Source organism: Trematosphaeria pertusa, assembly GCF_010094035.1.
Source record: "Trematosphaeria pertusa strain CBS 122368 unplaced genomic scaffold BU26scaffold_1, whole genome shotgun sequence".
Classification (NCBI taxonomy): Eukaryota; Fungi; Ascomycota; class Dothideomycetes; order Pleosporales; family Trematosphaeriaceae; genus Trematosphaeria; species Trematosphaeria pertusa.
This window is the reverse complement of record NW_022987212.1, coordinates 2,855,758-2,877,424: the sequence shown is the minus strand read 5'-3', so window position 1 is coordinate 2,877,424 and position 21,667 is coordinate 2,855,758. Positions and strand designations below refer to the sequence as shown.

Sequence of the window (21,667 nt, the reverse complement as noted above, 5' to 3'; positions counted from 1 at the left end):
GAAAACGCGATGTCACCAGCCCACTTCGAGCCCCGCCAAAACACTGCCAGACCATTTCCCCTCACCGCCAATCACACCGCACCCCTCCCGCGCAATCTTCTACTGTTCTATCCATGCCATTGACTCTTCCACAAAGCTCAGCACCCCTCCAGCAGTCTCTGAGTCGACAATTGCTCGGTCTAGGCGCCTGCCGAGCGCACAGTCATAGCCCCACGACTCACACTCGCACTCTCGCCCTGCCGTCCGCACCTCTCGGCCAAACACATAAGGGAGCCTCCAGCACTCTCCTTCGCTCCCTCCGCCTCTCCTCCACTGCCCGGTGCTTCGCCCTCTCCGCCCTCACAATGGCACCCCCTCCCCCCGCCACAGGCACCGTGGACACCCATGCCATCGAGACCAACCGACCCATCGTCATCTCAGGGCCATCGGGCGCCGGTAAGAGCACCATCCTCAAGCGACTGTTCGAAGAGTTCCCCGACAAATTCGGCTTCTCCATCTCGCACACCACACGGTCACCCCGTGCCAGCGAGAAGCACGGCCGCGAATACCACTTCGTGACGAAGGAGGAGTTTCTGGATCTGGTCGATCAGAACGGGTTTATTGAGCATGCACAATTTGGAGGGAACCACTATGGCACAAGTATTAAGGCGGTGGAGGATATTGCGGAGCAGGGGAGGATATGTATACTGGATATCGAGATGGAGGTACGCAAGCCTCGAGCATCATTATCCTTCTCACTTTATTCACGTCGTGCTTACCTTGCACTAGGGCGTCAAACAGGTAGCGATGCATCCAACCTTTCCACGACCGCGATTCCTCTTCCTGTCGCCACCCTCAGAGGAAGTCCTGGAGCAGAGACTGAGAGGAAGGGCATCGGACAAGGAGGAAGCGATCCAGAAGAGGCTGAAGCAGTCTAAGGTAGAGATGGAGTTTGCGAAGAGTCCCGAGGCCCCACATGACAAGATCGTTGTCAACGATGATTTGGATAAGGCGTATCAGGAGGTGCGGGAGTTCATTATAGGCAAAAATGCTTAGGGGAGAGCAGCAACTCTTAAGCTATTCCCAAGCGCTGGTAGGTCACGACAACGAAAAACACGGAAACATTAGAAGGAAGATACCACGACATAGAACAGAAGATATACGTCACAATGGCGGTAAAAACATATAAGCTCCAGAAAGCTTCTTGAATTTCCCGAAAGCTATCTAAGCCATGCTGTTCATCAGATACCGTCGTAGAAATTATTCGCCAGTGACCACCCTGCCCATTGGGATTCAGGTGGCCTCCGTGCTTGACTCTATTTCTGTAATCTCATCACCTGAACGATGGCTTTTGAGTCTGGCTTGTTCGACCAAGCAGCGGAGCAGCCTACCTAACAATCCTAGCCGCGAAGGACAAGAACCAGACGGTAGCTGTCCTCAGACCCATGAAAATTGTTGAACGTCCCTCGCCTCAAGAATAAGCCCCATTGAGTTACCCACCGTGCCTCTCATATACCTGAGAAAGAACGGACCGGGCAATCGCATAACCACAAACTGGACGAGAAAACCCTCTCCCACTGCCACCGATCGCTCACCCCACCCCTCCTCCTTCTTGCTCACGCCTTCAGCACGCGGGTTTCGGAAACCAGCGGACTCGTATCATCGTCCAGGTGCCAGCCCCTCCACTCACGACCTTAGAAACACGAATAAAAGAAAGAGTGCAAACGGAAATGGGGGGAAGAAGGCGGTTGTAGCGTGGGGAGGCCGCGCTTCTATGGCGGTTCGTTGCTGAAGGTGCGGGTCACGAGGACCCGATGTCCGGGGACTTTCTCCCAAAGCATGGGAAGAGATACCATTGCGGCACTCTGTGCGTGTGCTTCGTTGCGATTCTTCGAGCGAGGGAACGTTGAAGGACCGAAAGTCGCAGACCGGCCTAAGAAATTTATTCTGGGGACGCGTCGGAGAAGCAGTTTCTCCGGAGCTAGGCAGCGCTAGGCGGAAAGTGGGCTGGTGCCTTGCATCGGTGCCTTGGAGAGCTTGCGGCCTTGGCAAGAACGGGACATCTTCTTTCACGCGCTGGGTGAAAGACATAAAGAGTGGTGGTCGGCGCTTTTCTTTCTTTGTCGCGCTCCATTCCTCTAATCCTTCGCTCGGGCACTTCACCACCCCACACGACTGCTAAACACGCGCGCATACTTCTCACTACCAGGGCTACCACCGCAGTTTGCGCAAAGCTCTAATACCAACACCAACGACCGACCGAGCCTCCACGACCGCCACCGTGCTTCAGCCGACGAAAAGCCCCCGAAGAACACCAGGTCTTCGTCTCTCCTCCACAACTGCAACATGGCGACCCTCTTCGGCGGCGCGGCCCCGTCCTCGACGACTTCCACAACCGGCGACACGAGCAAGGATGTCGAAGTCCCGCAGAACCAGCTTCCGGACGATAGCATCTCAGATCTCATGTTCTCGCCCACGAACGACTTCCTCGCAGTCAGCTCCTGGAATTCGAAGGTGTATATCTACGAGGTGAACAATAGCGGCGCGACGGGCAAGTGGCTTCTGCAATGCCAGGATGCGCTCTTGTGTGTCGGTTGGTCAAGGGTAAGTAAACCATGCGAAGCCCTTCAGGCAGAGTGACCCTATATCTTTTTGTCTGCAAAAGTCGGGAGCACAAGATGGCATGAAGCACAGTTGCACGAATTCACTCCTCAACGTCCTCGACAGGTAGATTCGTACAATCACTAACAGAATATGCAGGACGGCACACGCATAGCAGCCGGCGACACTAAGGGCAGGCTCTACTTCCTGGATCTCCGCCAAGCAGGCAGTGGCGGCGACGTCAAGCCAACAGGCGTCATCGAAAAGGCCCATGAACAAGGTCTCAAGTCCCTGCGCTGGTTCCAGACCGGCGGTAAAGATATTATTGTAACTGGATCCTGGGACAAGCTGGTCAAATACTGGGACCTATCAACCAGCACAGAACCGATCGGCTCGCTGCAATGCCAGGAACGTGTATACTCCATGGACGTCAAGGACCAGTTGCTCGTTGTTGCGACAGCGGACCGACACATTCATATTGTGAACTTGAACAAGCCCGGGGAGATCTACAAGACCATTACGAGTCCGCTTAAGTGGCAGACGAGGGTCGTCAGCTGCTTTACGGACGCGACGGGTTTCGCAGTCGGATCGATCGAGGGCCGATGTGCGATTCAGTACGTGGAGGACAAGGACACCAGGTAAGTTCTTAAAGCTCCCAAAGGCAGCTTTTCAGAGCTCAAAGCTAACGCCTCCCGCAGCCTCAACTTCTCCTTCAAATGCCACCGCCAACAAGACCCCACCGCGCGCGACGTCGCAAAAGTCTACTCCGTCAACGCGATCTCCTTCCACCCACAGCATGGCACCTTCAGCACCGCCGGCTCCGACGGCACTTTCCACTTCTGGGACAAGGACGCCAAGCACCGTCTGAAAGGCTACCCCGAAGTCGGTGGCAGCATCACCGCCACCGGCTTCAACAAGGACGGCAATATCTTCGCGTACGCCGTCAGCTACGACTGGAGTAAGGGGTACGCCGCGAATACACCTCAGTACCCGATCAAGCTCAAATTGCACCCGGTGATCGGAGATGAGTGCAAGCCTAGGCCCGGTAGTAAGAAGAGGTAAACCCTGAATAAAGGGAACGATCTATCTTGCTGACCTTTCTTGTTCTCTCCAAAGGGGGTGTGCGCACTGTTCCGACGAGCACTCTAGTGAAGGCGCCACTTCCGGTCAAACCTTCCTAAAGTTCCTCAGAATCGGCCAGAACAACGGATTAGTTTTAACCAGCGGGACGGCAGTACGGAAGGCTTGGATGTTTCTTTTCTTTCATCAAATGAGCATTAGCGGGTGACGGGTAGGGATTTCTCGGCGTACGGGTGATGCCTGCTTCAGTTTTGGACGGAGGTAAAGATATTGAAGGCCTACGGGCTCGGGCTTCCATAGCTAAATCAAAAGGATGGAATGAAGACTTGCTGTTGCAGAATGTTCGCGTTTTCTTGCCAGCTTGTCTTCTTATGACTACCGAAGTCTCTAACGCGTAGGACCTAGTAGAGAGCGTGTTACTTGCCTGCTGACCGCCTTAGGGAGGAGCTATACACTGTTATGAAGATTGAGCTCTTGTTATCAATAGGCATTGAAATAGATGCCTGCTTTACTCGCTCTCAATGCCTTCAAAGAGAGGAGACCCAAAAATGGTCACGCTCATTGGTATAGAGCCCACTCATCTAACACCCAGAACGCCATTTATGCCTTGTCAACCTGATGAACGCCTTCCCTTACGCACTCCATTTTCGTCATGGTTCAAAACACCTGTAGCTCTTCTTAGGGCCTTCATGAACCCACCACACCTGCACCAGCATTTTCACTTCCCGGCGCATCAACCCTCTGTCTCTTCGCCTCCGGCTCCCCTTCTTGCTTCAGGTTCCCGGCCTGATTGCTCACATCCTGTAACGGCGGCCTCTTCATTGGCGGTTTGTACGCGCCTCTGTTCAGACCCGGACTCATTCCATTCGCACCAGGCATGCCAATCCGCCTATTCATGTCCTGCTGCGGATTTACAAAGTTCATGTTCCCTCTCCCCGCACCACCACCTGGCCGGTTAAAGCCTCCAAGTTGAGGGGCTGGGGGCGGCAGCGCACCGACTTCTTGTCGCTTGATGGGGATGCTGCGCGTGTGGTCTACACCAGGGGTGCGCTGCTCTTTTGGTACTGGAGAGTCGGCATGTGGATTGAAGGCTGGGAGGTGCGTGAAGGAGGTAGCGGAGTCGGAGTTTTGCACTAGTTCGGCGGCGCGGGAGGTTACAAAACCAACAGGCGGTCGGTGGTTTGGTGGAGGGATTGCGGTCGGTGTCGTAGTCCCTGGTTTGGGCTGTTGTACCTGATTATGCGGTTGAGGTAGTGGAGGCGTTCGGGACGGTTGGTTCTGCTGCAGGTGGGACGGCTGTTGCGGCGCATTTTGCGGTTTAGGAGCGGCATGGATATCTACTGTTGGTTGTGGCATTCGTGGTCTGGTCATGTCCGGTCTCGTGCTACTCTGCTGTTGGATCGGCGTTTGCGGACCCCTTGAATTGGGCGGCTGCATTGGTGGTCTTCCTGGTCCCTGATTCTGCGGAGGCTGCTGCGGATGAGGCTGCTGCCGTGTCCCATCCTGGCTCCGCATGGCAGGCGTGGTCTGCATTCGAGGATTAGATTGGCGGGGAGGACCGCCATCCGCGACGGCTGCTGGGCGACTCGATCCGGCTCCGTTCGGTGCGTTCGCTGGCTTTGAGGCTTCCAGAGCCTTCGGCGCTACCTCTTCCGCGGCAGAGACCGTCTCAAATGTGAACTCGTCGGTGTGATGCTCAGTGATCTCAACCCCGTCGAAAAAGTTCCCATCATATTCATCATCGAACTCTCCTGATATTTCCCGGCTAAGATGTTCCGTGCGTGTCCTTAGAGCCTGGTTCGGCTTCACTGGCGTCCGATGCGGCTCCATTTTTATGAGTGCATCCTCTTCCTTTGGTTGTGGTGCGAAATCCGGATGCCTGTATAGGTTGTTCTCCTGGAATTTGACAGGCTTCACCTTCATTGCCTGGACCTTCTTGAGATACTCTTTGTCATATAGACAATTGCCCAGAACGTTGCCAAATGTGCGTAATGCACGTTTGAGTCCGTCTGTTGCTGCTTCTTTCTTGGCCTTCTCGAACGCACTTGCTTTGTCCTTGTTGTTAGCAGCTGATCCATACCCGATGTCCTGCAAAAGCGTCAGAATGTAGCTTGAGCGAGAGGCGCAAAGCGTCTACCTCATGGTATGTGCCGTCCTTCAGAGTAATCCGCACATTGATCGAAAGCCCGAGACTGACTTTTCCACCCTGGGGGTGTTCGTCGACCTGAATGTATCAGCCCCTGCGCACTCTGGCCATTCGCAACCAAACAACATACAAAGTCGACCTGCACCTGCCCGAGCGAGCTCGACCAGCCGTTGAATCCAAACACCTCATTCGCAAGCGCTATCGCCTTATTCCCCTCCAAATATGCCACCCTACCCCCTCCATTCCCCGGTCGTTGCGATATATACTCCGGCCCGAGCTGTCTATTCAGCCGACTCTGTAATGTGGCAATTTCTTGCGCTGTGAACTGATTGACGACGCGTGGTACGAAGGGATTCTTGATGTCGCCGTACTGGTCGCCGGGGCTGTACAGCGTTAGTTTCGAGAGAGTTACAGTATAAATATGCTGCGTGGAGAATGTGCTGCTAGGGTTTACTTACGCAGGCATTGTCGCGGCGTCAGCGCGTGGTGGGCATTAGGATGTTCTTGGATAGAAGTTGAAGGCCGGTGGCTGATGACGCGCTTGGAACGAACAGGCAAACACGCGCCGAGGCAGCCTGTTCACGTGACCCACTCCCCACTTGCCGTCTGGACACCCTTCAACAAGCATCAATCTTAGGCAATAAAAACACTTCAGGTAGTCCAACAAGCTTCACGGACATTAATCTTTACGGACCTAAAATCACGTATACAAAGTGACGGTGTCCCCAAAAATGGTCCAAGCCCGAACGCCCGAAAAATGCTGCCCCGTCTTGAATATTCAGAACCGACGGTGCGTTTTTACCCAAGGTATCCGAACAGTAGGAAAGAGTATCAATAGTGCAATCAATCTCACGACTTCTCCCTCGCCGCCATTCTCCTATCCCTTTCGCTTCCGCTGCCCTCCCCATCGCTGCTAGCACCTCCCAAGCTAAACGTAGAGTCATTCTGTGGCAGCCTCTCTTTCTCACCCAATTTACCATGAGTGTGGCCGTTCAAAGGCCGCCGCGACCCGTCCTCCAAATCATCCAGTTCCCTCTCATCGAAATCGGCGGCTTCGAGGTCCCTTCTCCGGCCGCTCCTGGTCCTGAAGTTGTCGAGCCCCATTCCCAAGATCAGCGACTCCCGGCCCTCCTCACCATCCACGCCCTTGTACCCAGCTCGCCTTCGACGATCTCTCCAGATGAGGAAACCCCAAAGGCCGGCAACGATGACGACGACGACGAGCGCAACCTCTCCTGAGCGGTAGTAAGCCTTCCATTCAGCCTCTTTCAGTTCCTTCGTCTTGTCTTCTTCCGCCTTCGTAGAGTTCGGATGTCCTCCGACACTCACAAGCGGGCCCTTCTCGCCATCAATCCGGCTGTCGGAGGGGTCGCCGCCGATTGCGCTGATGTCAACGCCCATGAACCGATCAAGCATATCCCGAGTGCGCCTCGGGTAATCAAAAGGGACCATGTGGCTGGAGTTGTAGAAGACGACGTAGGTTAGGTTCCTAGCTTCCTGATAAGTACCGGCCGGCTCGCCCTCGAAAGTCCAATCGCGCCGAGGAGCCCAGACACCAGGCGAAAGTTCGAAGCCTTTCCCTCCATTCCAGCTCATGTTGTCAATCAAAGCCTCGGTTCCGAGGTGGTTACAAATCAAGTCCTGGTCACCGGAGAACAGAACGACGGGAATCTGAGCGAGAAGCTCGGGAAGGAAGGTGATGGTAGGCGGGCTGTTGCGGGCACGGAAGTGAGAGGAGACTGCTCCGTTGCATTCGGTCCAGCCAGTCTTCTTGTCGGAATTGATGTGTAGGGCCTTGATCACATCCTGGCGGTGCAGATAAGGAGTGACGGTCGTTAGGTCCGGGGGCCAGTTCATTCCGCATGAAGAGTCGTCTCGAAGGCGGATATCGTACATGTTGACGCACTGCTGATTCCGATCCGCTCTCCTATCTTTTGTTTCTTCCAGAATCGAGACCATGATGGCCTCGCATTCGGAAGTGTCAACGTGGTCCTTCGCACCGTTGTTCAACGATTGTACGCAGTTAGCCTGCTGTTTTTCAACGCGTTTCGCGCCGTCCGTGTCTGCTTGCAGAAGACCCATTTGGTAAGCGTAGGGAAGGTATGCGAGGTACTGGTCGACGGGCGAAATCCAGCCATTGCCGATGAGGATGCCCTTTAGCGCCCAGGGCTGCTTGGAGGCGTCTTTGTTTCGGTTGAGGATGCCTCGGGCAATATAGGGAATGTGCTGGCCGGCGTACGATTCACCTGCGATATATAGCTGCGCCGCGTCAGATACTATTCCTTCCGGAAGATTTCTAGGACCGACTCACATCGTCGTGCTCGTACTCCGGAAACAGTGCAAACCACTTCTCCAGGAAAACCAGGAACTGATTCGTCATCTGGTCGAGTTCGCTGATGTAGCTGTCGGTGTTCACGTAGCTGAACCCCGTTCCGACTGGCTGATCCACGAAGAGCAGGTTGGCGAACTCGTCCCAGGAGCCGTTGTTGTATTCCAGCTTGCCGCCCTCTCTCACTCTGTACGGCCCGATCTCCATCAACGCACCGTCCATGCTGCTGCATCCGGGGCCGCCGTTTAGCCATATGACGGTCCGTTGCCTATTCGCGATGTGGCGGTTCTCATAGTGCCAGAAGAACAGGTTTCCGTTGTGCTCCGCGTCAACCTCGATGTGTCTGTTCCCTAGTGTTAGACCCGACTCTATGTTCCCAAAATAGAACTTACCCAGCGTGCATCTTCAGGAGCGGCTCTGGCGCTCCTGGCAGCTCGTGTATAAAGTAATCGGCCTGGCTTTTGTCTGCAGCGCTGCCCGGCAGCCAGGACAGCGAGGCTAGCAAGCCGCCCAGGAGAGCCGTCCGCCATCGGGACGGCGCAGATGTGAAGAGCATTGTGAAGGAAATATAGGGCTGAAGGAGAGCCGAGGAAGGATCGGAGTGCTGCTCGCTATCTCATGGGAGATTCGCGCTTCTTTAAAAAGCGAACGGTGCGGCGTATGGTGCAAGCGAGGGGTGCGGCTCGACGCAGCGAGGCAGTAGGCGCTGGGAGACGTGTCGCGTTGGATACTTCGCAGGATACTTGAGGGTCGGCGAAAGGGTTAGGTGGCAGTGGCTGCTGACGAGTCGCGGACAGGGATGCAGAAGGCCGACTGGCACGCGGAGGATTCCACGGGAACAAAAAAGGGACGCTCTGAAGCGGGCTCGGCGTCAACACATACGCCGATTTAAGGGGACTTGTGGTTACCGGTATTGCGACTTGTGAGAAATGCTGTGAATGCTTTCGCGAGCTTTGTCCAGATGCTCCGTGGACCAGACCCACGGATGGATCAGACGCCACGGGCCAATCAGGCAGCCCCGCCTGCTTTCGGCTCGGCGAACCTCCGCGTCTCGAATTCACCTCCTGCCCTCGAACATGCCATGGCTGCGTCGCTCTGACACTGTTGGGGCGTTACGGCCTGCTTCAAGCCTGTGTCAACCTAGATCTTCAGGACTTCAAGGCATGCTTATGCGCGGATCCTCAGGGGATAACCCACGAGCCGCCATCGGCCAAGAGATCTGTCCACCACCAATCACACCATGCGTATTCCTCCATCACCGCGATGTCGATAGGATTGTCACGTCGGTCTTTTGACGTTGTGAACGCCGGTTGACGGCTACCGTGGGTCCTCTAAAGAGCTATCCTGAACTTCATCCGGACCCATCAAAAGGCCGCCCTTTGTAAAGCTGAGCTGCACGCTTGCTTTCATCGATGCTGCTCCGCCAGGACTACCATCCATGGCTCCAATTTCCCTCACCGGTTGGAATTCCTTATTGCCAAATGCAGCATGCAAACTCAGGGACCTACCCGAAAGGGCATCATTCACCATCTCGTAGAAGACTGCGTGCCACAGTGGCGCAGAATCCATTCGGACGGCATTGCTCGCTTCCCCTTGAGGCCTACCTTTGCAACGGAGACGAGCGATTATAGACCCTATAACAAGTCTCCAAGGCCCTTTTCTGAGTCCCTTACGATCAGCTCGACCATCCCCTGCCCGTTCAGATAAGTATATTACTCTCGCTGAAACGCTGCGTCATCGCGGCATTTTAGGCACTTACTTCTGGCATAATGGGTCGCCCATCTTCGCCCATCACATAACGAAACGGCATCTGCGTGCTTTCGTGCTTGTTGATCTTGAGCTCGGGATGATCGAGGTAAGGGATCTTTTCGACCGGCACTGCTCGCCGTCAGCACCAAATTCGGTTGATCTTGTCAATTCGACACTGTCGCCTTACTTCTGTCCTGGACAACCATCCTGGTGACTCGCACTGCAGTATCAGTCGTCATCTGAACGGGCCCCAACCGGCGTCCTTGATAACCCTTCTTGCGCAGCTCCGATGTCCGATCTACGATGGGTGCATGTCAGCCGACATATGGCCGCGTTGTACGTCCCCAAAGCGGTAGCACACACCTCTGGGCGGATCGTCTCCTATCTCGAAGTCAGTCTTGTCCAAGGCACATGCCATTGGAGAAGGGCCAAACGGCACACGTACCGAGAATGCCGCCGAATAGGAAGATGTCAAAGGTGTCACCATCTTCTGGGCTCAGGTCTTTGGATGCTGCAGGGTCCAGCAAACAGACCTTATCTTTCTTGTCGGCGTAGATTTCCTCGATGCCCCTCGTCTCGACGTTCAAGCCCTTGGCCTGCTGCAGATTTACCGGGAGCTTCAAGGAGGGAGGCACTGAGGAGAGCAAAAACTGCGAACCCGCAGCATGGCACTCTGCGGCAATGGTAGCGTATTCGAGCGACGACCACTCTTCCAGCTCCGGATCCAAGTGCTCGACCACAAAGGCCTTGCCCGACGAGCGATTAGGGTCGGCCATTTCTGAGAAGGAATTGGCGGAATGCAGAGCCGGCGTGCCTTTTCTTGGGGTGGGAGTCAGCTGCACGCTGCAGGATGAATTGGCCAATCACAGGCCGACGGCACTTTTTCGAACCTTTTGCGATTCCCTTCCTGGGTCGCCGTTGGGCGTGATGGTGGTCGCTTGCAGGAAGTCCACTCCCGGCTTGTCCGTGTGGCAGTTCCTGGTTGATAGCTGCAGGGCATGTGACGGGAGTGCAATGAATGCAATTGACAGGACAAGAAGCAGGGCCGTGGGATTTGATGCGGCCCTGGCGATCGCGAGCCCAATAGCCCACTGGCTAGGACGCGTGACGTTGTAGAGCAGTTGCACCGTGCCCCCGAATGGCAGAGTTGACGACCATCGAACTTGTCGAGCTCCCTGCGCACTGTGTACGTGCGTCTCTGGGTGAATTATCAAGCAGAATAAGCAATAGCGTGGTAGTAGCTGGCGTCGGCCCACACTGTGTCTCTGCTACATATCTGCTGCAATTACCCCTCCTCTGTCTCTCCAGCACCCGCCTCCCATACAGCACCACTCACGCGGAGCCAGACCACACCACACGCACACCACCAGCGCTCTCCAGGCTACACAGGCTCTGCGCTGCGCATATCCCCAGCCCTGCACCAGCCCATAGGCGTCGACGCCGCGCATACTGGCATATTGCACTGCGACCAGTCCCGAACAGTCGGAACCGCGGCGCATCTTATCGCAGCAGGAGGGGTCCCTGTCGACGTCCTCTTCGCAACCGCCCCCCCGCAACAAGAGACATACATAAGAGTCGCGGCGGCGCTGACGGTCTGAGTTGGCAGACGGCAGCAGAAGCACTCGCCCAAACCAGTCGACGCCCAATCGCGCGCTGCTCAGCGTTGGGTGCCGGAGCGACGGCGAAACATTATTCACCCTGTCCTTGTCCCTGCTCCCCGTAGTCAACGCGAGCCAACGACGTCGGAACTTTTAACGAGCTGCGACCCTGAACACTCTCCCTGGCGACCGCAGGGCAAAGAATAAACACAGCACATTTCCCACCTCCTCGCACACAACAACCCCCTCTGTCCGCCCACGTCATTTGCATTCCGCTGCCTACCGACCATCCGCATCCGCAACAATGAACCCGCACCAGCAGAACAAGGTGGACATCAGCGTACGTCAACGGCGCTCCCCTTGCGCAGGCATTTTGCCATGTGGGCTGCTATCTCGCAGCGCCGCGCAGTGCACTAGGAACAACGAGCTCTGACATAATGACACAGAAACTGTCCCCGGACGAGGCACGCCTCTTCCGCCTCTACGGGAAGCTGCCCAACAAGAAGGACCTGCTGCAGAACAAGCTCAAGGTACGCTGGCCGGCCATGTATTCGCTGGCTCCTTGCTAACTGCCTACCCCGCAGGAGCGCAAGTACTTCGACAGCGGCGACTACGCTCTCTCCAAAGCCGGCAAAGCCTCAGATATCGGCGTCACCCAAATCGGCCGCGAGCACCCGGTGCCCGAGAAGATCCCGCACATCGCTCCGCCATCGTATAACGATAACAGGCAGCAGAACGGCCAGGACAAGGGCCATGGCGGCGGCAGCCCAGTCAAGGAGCACACGTTCCTGCACCGCGAAACGAGCCTGAATCGAGAAACGTCCGCCGAAGATATCGAGAAGGAGGAGCAAGACGACGAGTCGGCGAAGGCATAGGCGCTGTGGAGCCCTGTCTCACATGCGTTGTTTTCTCCGTCATCGAATTTGTCCAGCTTAATTCGGAGGCTGCGTCCAAAATGTGGCTGTTGGCGTCTGCCACCACGGTCGATTTTCCTTGGATTACACGGGCTACGGGGCCAGGTCCGGCGTTCTCGGTCAATATTAAGTGTGTCTAGATGACACGTCCGCTTGTCTCCTTGGGTTTCCTTTCGTCAGGTTGTTTAACTCATACGCCGAACCGGCCATTATCTCTTTGGTTACATGTCACATGGTCCGTCAGGACACAGGATGACGAGTTTCACTTCGTGTATAGTCTATTTGAGACGGCGGCAGTTGGGTTGTATCAGATGGATTGATACGGCCTTGAATCGTGAAGGGAGAGTGCGAAAGCTGCTAGCTATACAGAACAGAATGTCCGTTTACGGTTCATCCACACCTCGTCCACTAGCTGTCAGCTTATACTTCTCCAGCTTAGGTAGCCCTCCAAGGGCCGTTCATTCCTTGCTTTCCGATAGCACCTTCGTTCTATCGTAACGTACACGCGGTAGCCTTCCAGCTTTGCAAGGCTCCCAACCGTCCTAGTAAATCGCACCTTCTTGATATCCCCACACCAAAGGGCTACCTTCCAAGGTTGCCACTTGAGTCCCTCTCTCCACTCCGAAACTGATATTGCGGCATCACAGAGTCTATACGACATCGGACGGCTTCCACCAAAGCACACACTACTGCTCTGCATGTTCTGGCGATATCTACTTAAACAACCGTGGTGCCCGCTTGATAAGCCCGTCAATGACACACTCCAGATGGAACTGGCAACCACCCCTGCCAGCACCACGTCGTTCGTCGCCGATCGTCCAGCTCCTCCCTCCATTGCGCACCCTATCCCACGCACTGCGGATGATGGTTAACAGTTATGCAAAACGGCCGGCCTGCGCCTGTTGTTAGGAGACAGATTGCACAGATTTCTCAAAGAGGATGATGAAATCTGTCATATTTCCCCGCACACGCATTTTCCGCATAGGCTTTGACGTCGCTCTTGAGGTGAGGCGGCGACGAGAGATAGGAGAAAAAGCTGTGATGGCCGAAAGCAAATTATAAGCACGGAGCACAGCATTCGTACGTATCGATGAAATACGTTTCCGCATTTAATTGTGACAAGACAATTTTGACCTGCTTAATCGATCCTTGTCTGCCGCCGACTGCCCATAGAGAACCTATTTCACTGCTACTTCCTAATTTGGAATGGCTCCTGTCCCTTTCACGTGTAAAGGCATTAGCCTGGGCGCTTAAACGGGGTTGGAAATATCTTGTTCCAAGGATGGATACGTATGTTAAGACCCGTATGGTAGGGAAGTTGGAACTATGTGTCAACCGAGTCCCAACAGTAAGGCGAAGCACTAAGCAAAACCCCAGACAGAAAGAAAACCACCTCCCTTCAAGCTTCCCCACCACAACCTACACACCCACAACCTCGAACGCCTCCACCCAACCATGCTTCTCCGAAGCAAGAGAAAATACGACGGCAACGAAATCTGCCTCACCAAACGCCAGCGCCTCACGCGCTCCCAGAACGCCGAGGAACACAACACTACATCGCCCTTCTACCTCCTCCCCCGCGAGCTCAGAGACGAGATCTACGAGCACGCATGGGGAAATGTCGGCATCGTCTTCCAGTATCGAGGCATATGGAGCGTAGCCGCTCCCAAGAATGGCGAGGACTTCGCCATCGGCCTACCCAAATGGATCCGCACGAGCAAACTCATCCTCGACGAGGCAATGCAAGCTTTCTCACGCACTCGCATCTTCGGACCGCAGTTCCGCTACGGAGTACCTAGGTGCCTGAACGTAAGCTGGGGCCCACCAGCACCGCAGAAGGTGCACGATAAGAAGCACACGCTGCTGATGAGCGGGCGTATAAGGAAGGTTGCTTGGGATATCTGCATGGTGCTGGATGGTAAACGGTCCGAGGGTGTGCTTCAAACATCCCACGATTCCGGTCTGTTCGCGGAGTCCCTGGCCACGCTGGACGTACGCAACATACATTTGCAACTGTTCTGGGACTACGACCGTACGCTAGGACGGCCTCGCGGCTCGCCTAAGATGGAGGCGCTGTACGGTCGCTGCAGGAAAGCTTCCGTGCGGCTGCGGCTGGTTTACGCGAGTAGGAATGCTGGGGGCCGGGAAATGGAGAGCATTCTGGAGGAGATGGTGGATGTGGCTGCACGCTATGCGAAGGATCTTGTTGGGGGAGATGATGTACGGCTTGATACGGGGGTTCTGATGGTGCGGAAGGAGGTTTCTAGGTTTGCTCCTGGGCTGATCGTTTGTGAGAGGGTGGTGGTGGCTGAGAGGAGAGTCGGAGGCTAGCTTATCCGGGAGGCGAATGCGGAGCCTGCTTGATGAGCAAATCGGGAAGTTCGACGAGAAGGAATAACCTAGGTGCCTTTACCCTCTGGGTTCTGCCGGGTCTACGCCTTCGGCTGCCAAGTGTCTGCGCTGCAGTACAGGCGAGCTTCAAATCGCGCGTAAGGTGCCTTGTCTTGTAACTTCGCTAGGTCAGGTCGGTTTACAATGCTTAGTCATCACCCCTAAATATACCGCTTCTCTTTTCAAAATAACAGTCCGTACAGCTACATCCTCCCCCGCACACATCGAGCAACAGCGAAAGAGGATGAGGCTTATCAATTTCCATGAACACCGCTCCCATCCTAATCATACGCCAACAGTGCCATACACACGAAACATAGCCCAGTTCCTCGGGCTACTCTTTGTTTTGTTTCGTCGACTACTTTGCCGCTGGCGACTTAATGGAGAGGATATTATAGATTCCCGCATGAGCTATCGGATGTAAAAAATGACCTGGCGAGAGGGGAGTAACCGACGTGCTGATAGAGCTGCTAAGAGAGCGCTTGGAAGCTGTGCGAGCGGTGATAGAGATTGCGCATGCGGCGAATGTGGAGGAGCCTAAGAAGCTTTTTTATAAGGCTTTGAAGGACTGGGCTTGGAGGCTTGTTTGTGATGGTGATGAAAGGGGAGAGTGGAGGGTTGGTCTGCACGTGGTGAGGCGAGAAGGTGGTTGAGGTAAAGAGGTGTGCGTGAGGGTGGTTTGGTGGTTTGGTGGTGAATCCAAGGGAGAGGAATGACAGATGGCGGGGTCAATATTGGAGGCCATGATGTGGGAAATTGCATTCATGGAACAGACTGGTTGCCGCGACCCGTTGCATGTGGGGACGGACTGTCTAGCTACGCGGAGTTAGAGCACGCAAAAGAAGTCGAACAAGGGGAAGATGTGGATGTCACCGAGCATGCCTTGCAACGTAGAGATCTCGAGAAGAGAAACCAAAACGGGGATGAAAGGTGTGAAGCGAGAACACGTGGCTTACGCGAAGGAGAGGACGAGAACCAAACCATCGATTTGATGGTACCCATCTATTATTTTCCCGTAGAGAAATCCAACCATAGTCTTCATGGTATCATAACTTTTATCATGCTCTAAAACGCCGAGTCATGCTTGTGCTGGTGTATCAGACAGCTTTTGATCATATCATAGCTGTCCCCGAATGCGCATCATCCCCCCCTGGTTTGCCCAATTACGGTGAAATGAGGCCTAGAACTCTACAGCCTTCTTCGCCATCGCGAGCGCGCCATCGAAAGTCCTGTTCCCGGCGATGAATCCGGAAGCATGCACGAAGACACCACCGGGGATACCGGTGACTTCGTCGAGCTGAGATTCGCGAACCCCTTTCCATGGGTCGGGAAGGTCCTTTCGGTTCTGGAAGCCGCCGTTCTCTTTGCTAACGGCGCGGATACGCCACTTGCTGCCGGGCTCGGTATTTTCGGGGAACAGGACGTAGAGGACTTCCGGCGCAACACCCTCCGGGATGGGAGACTCTTTCTCGAGCGTGTAGAGGTGATCAGACCACGGCATGCCTTCCGGGAGGACTAGAATGCGGCCTTGAGGGTCGTACTGCAGACGCTCGTCGTATGCTTTCTTGACAACATGACGAGCAGGGAGCCACCAGTTCGCGCGGTCTGTCAATTCGAGCAGGAACTGCTCGCCCACAAACGCGGATGCCTTGGCGAAGCGCGCGTCTTCCTCGGCCTGCTTCTCCTCCTTGCTCTTTCCGGAATCATCGGCCTTGGAGTTGGTGTAGTTGTAGCGGTTGACAACACTGGCGATGCTGAATCCACGGTCCTCGAACCTCTTCGCGAGACCAGCGGCCTGAAGTTGCGTGCCCGGATAGACATCGACGCCGTTGTCGTTCGCATCGAATGCCTCGATGAAGTCGGTATATATTTTCTCGTAAAGGATGTCAAGGTCGGGGCCAGGAGCAAGCCCTGTCACGGCCGCAATGATGTCCCTGCCAAAGCGCATATATACGAGACCGGCGGAGGATAGCTTGGTGCTGTGGCCGGGAAACGTGGCTGTGAATTCCCGCTGGTGGTGGTCATACCGTTTGAGCGCATCGTCGTGTACCGCTCCGACGTCGACGACGGTGTGGCAGGTTTCGAGCACGGCGGGGTCGCGGGTGCGGACGAGGGCTGAGTTCGCGTACGTGGGCAAGAGGCGGAGCATGGAGACCGCGAGGGCTTCGTCGGCGTGGAAGTGGCCGCTGGGGTGCCTGTTAGCTTGACGGAACTCAGCCAGCGCAGAGGACCTGCCTATGCGTCCCTATTAGAGGCCCGTCCATTTTGAGCTTCTTCGCGGGGTTCTCGGTGGCCATGGTCCGCAGATGAGAGGGCTGAAGGCGGCGGAGCGGAACGGAGCGCGTTGGCACAGTCTTGAGGCTTCTAGCAAGTCGGCCAAAGCTGGTTCTCGGGCCACACATTCACTGCTCGGGGTGTTCTGGAACGGCGGCTGCATATAAAAGTGAGGTCAAGGTGCTTGGCGGATGATGGATCTGGCGGGCCGTTTCCTCGGCGGGCGCTACGCAATTTCAGGCAAGCCCGTTGACAATTTCGGCACCGCGGCGAGAGCACCTCTCCGCTTGACATCAGAAACTTGTCCTTTCCGTCCCCTCGCTGCAGTCCGAGCAGCTGCTGGACCTGCCTTGCGCTCCCGTTGGCACTGAGAGGCGGACGCGGTGAGTACCTCCCCCAGGCCCGCTGCCCGCCCCTGGCCCGGCGCTGCGGGATCTCCAATCATCCTGGCCGCTCGCACGCGACATCAAGAGCCAATGAGTTGGTCGTGCCTGGTCGCGAAGACTGAGGCCGCCGCCGCTGCCTGCACCCCTTCTCCGCCTGCATCCTCGGCCGTCCTGGCACACCGTCTGCCATATCTGACCTCCCGCAGTCTATCCTCCTTCTCCCCGCCCGAGCTCGAGCTCCACCACGCACGGCGCCGTTTGCACGTGAAGATAAGGTGGTCCCGCCAAGCATCGACGCCAGAATAGCGAGACGCGGCACACCCGCCTCGACAAACTCCACCACGTCCGCCGCCGCCCGACGACCCCTCCCCGCGCCGCAGCTGACCGTCGTCGTCCCCCGCCGCGCAGCCTGCGCGTCCTACGCGCCTCTTGCACCTCCATCCAGCCGCAACGCACGTCAGAGACCGAGCTCGTCGACGCACGAGCTTGGCGAGGACGGCGTGGGCAGATGTGGCTCACCAGGGTGCTCTCCTCGACAGTCTTCCTGGGCGCTATAATATTCACGATACCCTTAGCATTCGACATCGGCGGCCGGACATGCGGGCTCGCCTTCTCGCTGTCTCTCAGCACCTATTACTTCGTCTACTCGGCCCTCCGCTTAGCAACGCCCGACGACTCCAGATTTAGATGGTCATTGTGCAAGCTGTTCGCCTGGACACAGTGGCTGATGATATCCACGCTGCTGATATGGAGCCTGAATAAATTTTCCATCGACTCGGACAACAGCTCCGGTTGGGTGGAGCGGACGTTTGGCGGGAAGAGGGCGCAGGATACGAGTGTGTATGAGTGGATATTTGGCGTCAACGGGCTGTTGGAGACGGCGACAATCGGGAGCTGGGACAAGTTGCTAAGATACAGCACCCCCGTCTTCCAGGTCGGAGAGGGCTTCTGCAGTCTGTTAGTCATCCAGGCTGCGGGCCAGATTACGCGATGGCTTGTGAACAGAGAGCGGGGCGATAGCTGGATGGTAAGAGTCCTGCTGGCTTTGAGATCGGCTCGGGGCTAATGGCATAGCAGATCGGACTCCTCATCGGCTCGGCATCCGTCATCTCGACCTCTGTCTACTTCCTCTGGCGGATAACCACCTTCCCCGAGATCAGCAACGTGGACGCCATCCTCATCGGCGTAGCCATCACAACAGCCATATTCCTCTGTGCATGGGGCATTGTTAGCGGACGAGGCAACCCGGTGGAATCATCACTACTCGTATGCTCCTCATTTCGCCCGTCGAGCGTCAGGCTAACGAGAGTCCCAGTTTGCCTACGTTACTCTGTGCATCTACCAGATCTTCACCGATTATCAGCCATCGCCAGGCTCCGCTGCCGCCGCCGACATGCCTTCCGAGCCAGCATTGCCGCCCCTTCCTCCGATAATAATGGCCTCCTACACCACCCTCCTGCATGCCCTCGGGTCGCTTCCAACAATTACGCACACTGCTTTCAACCTCATGGTCGGAGCCGTCATGACTGTAACCCCGAGCGTAATAATATCTCTTGCCTACCGCGTCTTCGTCATGTACGCGGCGGCTCGCATCATTCCCGCAGTAAAGGAGAGCGGCGCGCGAGGGCTATCCCAAGAACCAAGTCTCGATGATGATGACGAGACAACTAAGGTGCTAGGGTTCCTAACGTGGTTCAGCCCTAGCATCCTAATAGCAGTCTACACAAGTCTGTTGATGCAGCATTTCGCAAGCGGAAATGGTGGCGATGCTGGAAGCGCCGTACAAGGCGAGTGGTGGAAGAACCAAGGCGGCGACACGGGAGGGAATTTTTGGCGGTGGATCAACCTCGCCGTCACGATGGCCATCTATGCCATCGAGCTTAAGATATCGAAAGAGGATGACGATGGGCGGTTGACCAGTCACTGGAAGAGCGATTGAGCAAAGCTCTGAGCCCAACGAGGGGAGGAACAAGAGAGGGAAGAACAGCCCCCCTGACTGAGACTAGACTAGAGGGAAAGGGCTGGTCTGTATGTTCGTGAGCCCTGTGTTATTCATTGGCTCTTTTCTTTTGTCTTAGCAAGCAAGCACGAGCACGCCTTTCAGATACCCGGAATTTGAACATGGGAAGTATTTCACCGCATTTCAGTCAGCATAAGGTTAGCTATTCGCGAACTAGATGGCATGATTCGAATAGGATAATTGGACATATTCAGTGCAGTGGAAGACGGGCTGGGCGTTCCTTCCTTTCGAATGTGGAGCTAAACCGAAAGGGTACTAGTGGGTTCTAAACGGTCAGCTCTCCCCGGGGCTACACCTCAGCCTTCCCCATTCAACCAACACCTTGCAACATCTCCCCTTCCTTTCCTTCCTGTTCCCGGAAATATACCTCTGCGGGGCTTGAAGAGAGCTAGAGCGTGGTCGTCGGATTGACCTGCCGCATCACAAAATCCAGAGCCGAGCGTCTAGGCTGGCCTCATCCTCCGCCTTACCCCACTCCGCCAACAGCCCAACTCACAGAGCCAATCTCTTTCCAAGTTCGCCTCGCTTTGTTTGGGCCGCGGTAAATTACTACAGGAGCGGAATACGCTTCGTCGGATTGATCTTTCTCCTCGCCGGGTCACTCCCTTCCAGCCGAGGAACCACCAGGCTATGAGGCTCATCAATTGTCGGACACGTCATCTTGAGGAGTTCTTCGGACAAAATATACCGCCGTATGCCATCCTCTCACATACCTGGGAAGAGCAAGAGCTATCGTTCAAGGAATATTACAATCCTAAGGCCCACCTCAGGCACCCCAAATCGGCGGCAAAACTTTTCAGGACCTGCGAGCGAGCGATTCAAGATGGATACGAGTTTGTGTGGGTTGATTCGTGCTGCATCGATAAAAGCAGCAGTGCGGAGCTTAGCGAGGCGATCAATTCCATGTTCAAGTGGTACGGGGCCGCCCGGCGGTGTTACGCGTATCTAAGCGACTTTGACTTCGACGAGCTCCGTGGTGACGATCAACCGATAGCAGCGTCGCTTAATGCGAAAAGAGTATTGTCTAAATGCAGATGGTTCTACAGAGGTTGGACGTTGCAGGAGCTTCTTGCACCCAGGGATGTCTGGTTCTTCGATTGCCACTGGAGATATTTTGGGTCACGACTTCAAATCAGTAGCATCCTTTCAGAGATCACAACGATCCCGGAACCTGTCTTTAAGACAACAATGTCTCGGCGATACAGCGAATATTCTATTGCACAGAGAATGTCTTGGGCAGCTGGGCGGCAAACCACGAGAGAGGAAGACATCGCTTATTGTCTCTTTGGGATCTTCCACGTCAATTTGCCTCTCCTGTACGGCGAAGGAGGCGAAAGAGCTTTCATTCGGCTTCAAGAAGAAATCATGAAAGAAAGCAACGACCTAACATTGTTTGCCTGGTCGAGCGAAGGCGAGCAATGCTGTCGGGGTCTCCTCGCTCGGTCACCACGCGAATTTGCGTCCGCTGGAGACATACACTCCAAGACAGACGTGAATAAGAACCCCGAGTTCACTCTCACCAACAAGGGTCTACGGATTGAGACCTCAATCTTGCGTCTGCCAGGCCCAAACCCCACAATATTCATGCCTCTCAACTGCCAAAAGCCCAGCAGCTGGGTGCGTTTACCCTTAGGCGTCTTCCTAATGGAACGCTGGGGGAGAATATATAGATGTTTGCCAGATACCCTCGCGGGGGAGAAGGAGGGAGACATCTACACAACCGAGCTGTTATACATTGTCAAGAATGCGGATATTGCGGAGTATGGGCAGATAAGATCCGAAGATGAGATCACGGACAGGTTTGACTTCTATACCACATATGCTGTCGGCATAGGTAACGCATCTCGGATGCTTGGGCAAGCCTCAAGTCCGGAGTTGGGGGTGCGCGCGCAGGAACCCCCCTACAGACGAGCCCTTGTCAACGGGATCTTCGAGGAACAGGTAGAGGAGCTGGAGCGCTCGATTGCCAACCTACTTTAACCTGAGAAAGATCCGAGCATTTCACGTAGGTGAGCGAACATAAACAACCTCACGCTGAACGTTGCAGACAAACGATCTGGCTTGCATGTCACGTAGGGTCCCAAGACGAATCAAGACTTTGCCCCCACGGGCATGTCGCCGTCGAACTAAACGAAACTCTCACTTCCCCCCAACTCACTGCCCAGGCCGAAAGATTCACCAACAGACAGTGGGAGTAGGT

At 55.4% G+C, this 21,667-nt stretch overlaps 10 protein-coding genes across 10 annotated transcripts; 6 read left to right on the top strand and 4 right to left on the bottom strand.

Annotated features, from left to right (window-relative positions):
- The first annotated feature begins 52 nt into the window (after positions 1–52).
- BU26DRAFT_513400 (guanylate kinase) lies at positions 53–1,211 on the top strand. The gene is made up of 2 exons (XM_033827612.1): positions 53–704; positions 769–1,211. Exons 1-2 carry the CDS (start codon positions 114–116, stop codon positions 1,033–1,035), a joined length of 858 nt encoding a protein of 285 aa, XP_033691597.1. The 5' UTR covers positions 53–113; the 3' UTR covers positions 1,036–1,211.
- An 830-nt stretch (positions 1,212–2,041) lies between these two features.
- On the top strand, positions 2,042–4,015 carry BU26DRAFT_472939 (WD40 repeat-like protein). The gene is made up of 3 exons (XM_033825452.1): positions 2,042–2,583; positions 2,740–3,218; positions 3,279–4,015. The coding sequence occupies exons 1-3, from the start codon at positions 2,326–2,328 to the stop codon at positions 3,640–3,642; spliced, it is 1,101 nt and encodes a 366-aa protein (XP_033691596.1). The 5' UTR covers positions 2,042–2,325; the 3' UTR covers positions 3,643–4,015.
- A 332-nt stretch (positions 4,016–4,347) lies between these two features.
- On the bottom strand, positions 4,348–6,191 carry BU26DRAFT_415647 (recombination protein Rad52; the record flags this gene model as incomplete). The annotated part of the gene is made up of 4 exons (XM_033823124.1): positions 4,348–4,874; positions 5,076–5,748; positions 5,798–5,884; positions 5,937–6,191. Coding segments are annotated over 4 exons (1,542 nt in total), but the record flags the coding sequence as incomplete, so codon positions are not given.
- Positions 6,192–6,462: 271 nt separating this feature from the next.
- BU26DRAFT_25239 (pheromone-processing carboxypeptidase kex1) lies at positions 6,463–8,882 on the bottom strand. The gene is made up of 3 exons (XM_033821150.1): positions 8,528–8,882; positions 8,118–8,478; positions 6,463–8,065 (listed from the first exon to the last, which is right to left on the bottom strand). The coding sequence occupies exons 1-3, from the start codon at positions 8,689–8,691 to the stop codon at positions 6,656–6,658; spliced, it is 1,935 nt and encodes a 644-aa protein (XP_033691594.1). The 5' UTR covers positions 8,692–8,882; the 3' UTR covers positions 6,463–6,655.
- Positions 8,883–9,599: 717 nt separating this feature from the next.
- BU26DRAFT_25243 (DUF431-domain-containing protein) lies at positions 9,600–10,841 on the bottom strand. Its single transcript, XM_033821151.1, has 5 exons — positions 10,330–10,841; positions 10,248–10,265; positions 10,072–10,182; positions 9,895–10,013; positions 9,600–9,826 (listed from the first exon to the last, which is right to left on the bottom strand). Exons 1-5 carry the CDS (start codon positions 10,658–10,660, stop codon positions 9,770–9,772), a joined length of 636 nt encoding a protein of 211 aa, XP_033691593.1. The 5' UTR covers positions 10,661–10,841; the 3' UTR covers positions 9,600–9,769.
- An 856-nt stretch (positions 10,842–11,697) lies between these two features.
- BU26DRAFT_25252 (endosulphine family protein) lies at positions 11,698–12,447 on the top strand. Its single transcript, XM_033821156.1, has 3 exons — positions 11,698–11,822; positions 11,929–12,012; positions 12,067–12,447. Exons 1-3 carry the CDS (start codon positions 11,787–11,789, stop codon positions 12,355–12,357), a joined length of 411 nt encoding a protein of 136 aa, XP_033691592.1. The 5' UTR covers positions 11,698–11,786; the 3' UTR covers positions 12,358–12,447.
- Positions 12,448–13,557: 1,110 nt separating this feature from the next.
- Positions 13,558–15,113, top strand: BU26DRAFT_25143 (uncharacterized protein). Its single transcript, XM_033821136.1, has one exon. The coding sequence runs from the start codon at positions 13,852–13,854 to the stop codon at positions 14,725–14,727; it is 876 nt and encodes a 291-aa protein (XP_033691591.1). The 5' UTR covers positions 13,558–13,851; the 3' UTR covers positions 14,728–15,113.
- Positions 15,114–15,967: 854 nt separating this feature from the next.
- On the bottom strand, positions 15,968–17,084 carry BU26DRAFT_526938 (putative UPF0160 protein C27H6.8; the record flags this gene model as incomplete). Its single annotated transcript, XM_033830734.1, has 2 exons — positions 15,968–16,973; positions 17,023–17,084. The coding sequence occupies 2 exons, from the start codon at positions 17,082–17,084 to the stop codon at positions 15,968–15,970; spliced, it is 1,068 nt and encodes a 355-aa protein (XP_033691590.1).
- Positions 17,085–17,847: 763 nt separating this feature from the next.
- On the top strand, positions 17,848–19,477 carry BU26DRAFT_25170 (ICE2-domain-containing protein). Its single transcript, XM_033821140.1, has 3 exons — positions 17,848–18,474; positions 18,522–18,713; positions 18,763–19,477. Exons 1-3 carry the CDS (start codon positions 17,956–17,958, stop codon positions 19,384–19,386), a joined length of 1,335 nt encoding a protein of 444 aa, XP_033691589.1. The 5' UTR covers positions 17,848–17,955; the 3' UTR covers positions 19,387–19,477.
- A 644-nt stretch (positions 19,478–20,121) lies between these two features.
- Positions 20,122–21,018, top strand: BU26DRAFT_400246 (HET-domain-containing protein; the record flags this gene model as incomplete). The annotated part of the gene is made up of 1 exon (XM_033822788.1): positions 20,122–21,018. A coding segment is annotated over one exon (897 nt), but the record flags the coding sequence as incomplete, so codon positions are not given.
- Between the last annotated feature and the right edge of the window lie 649 nt (positions 21,019–21,667).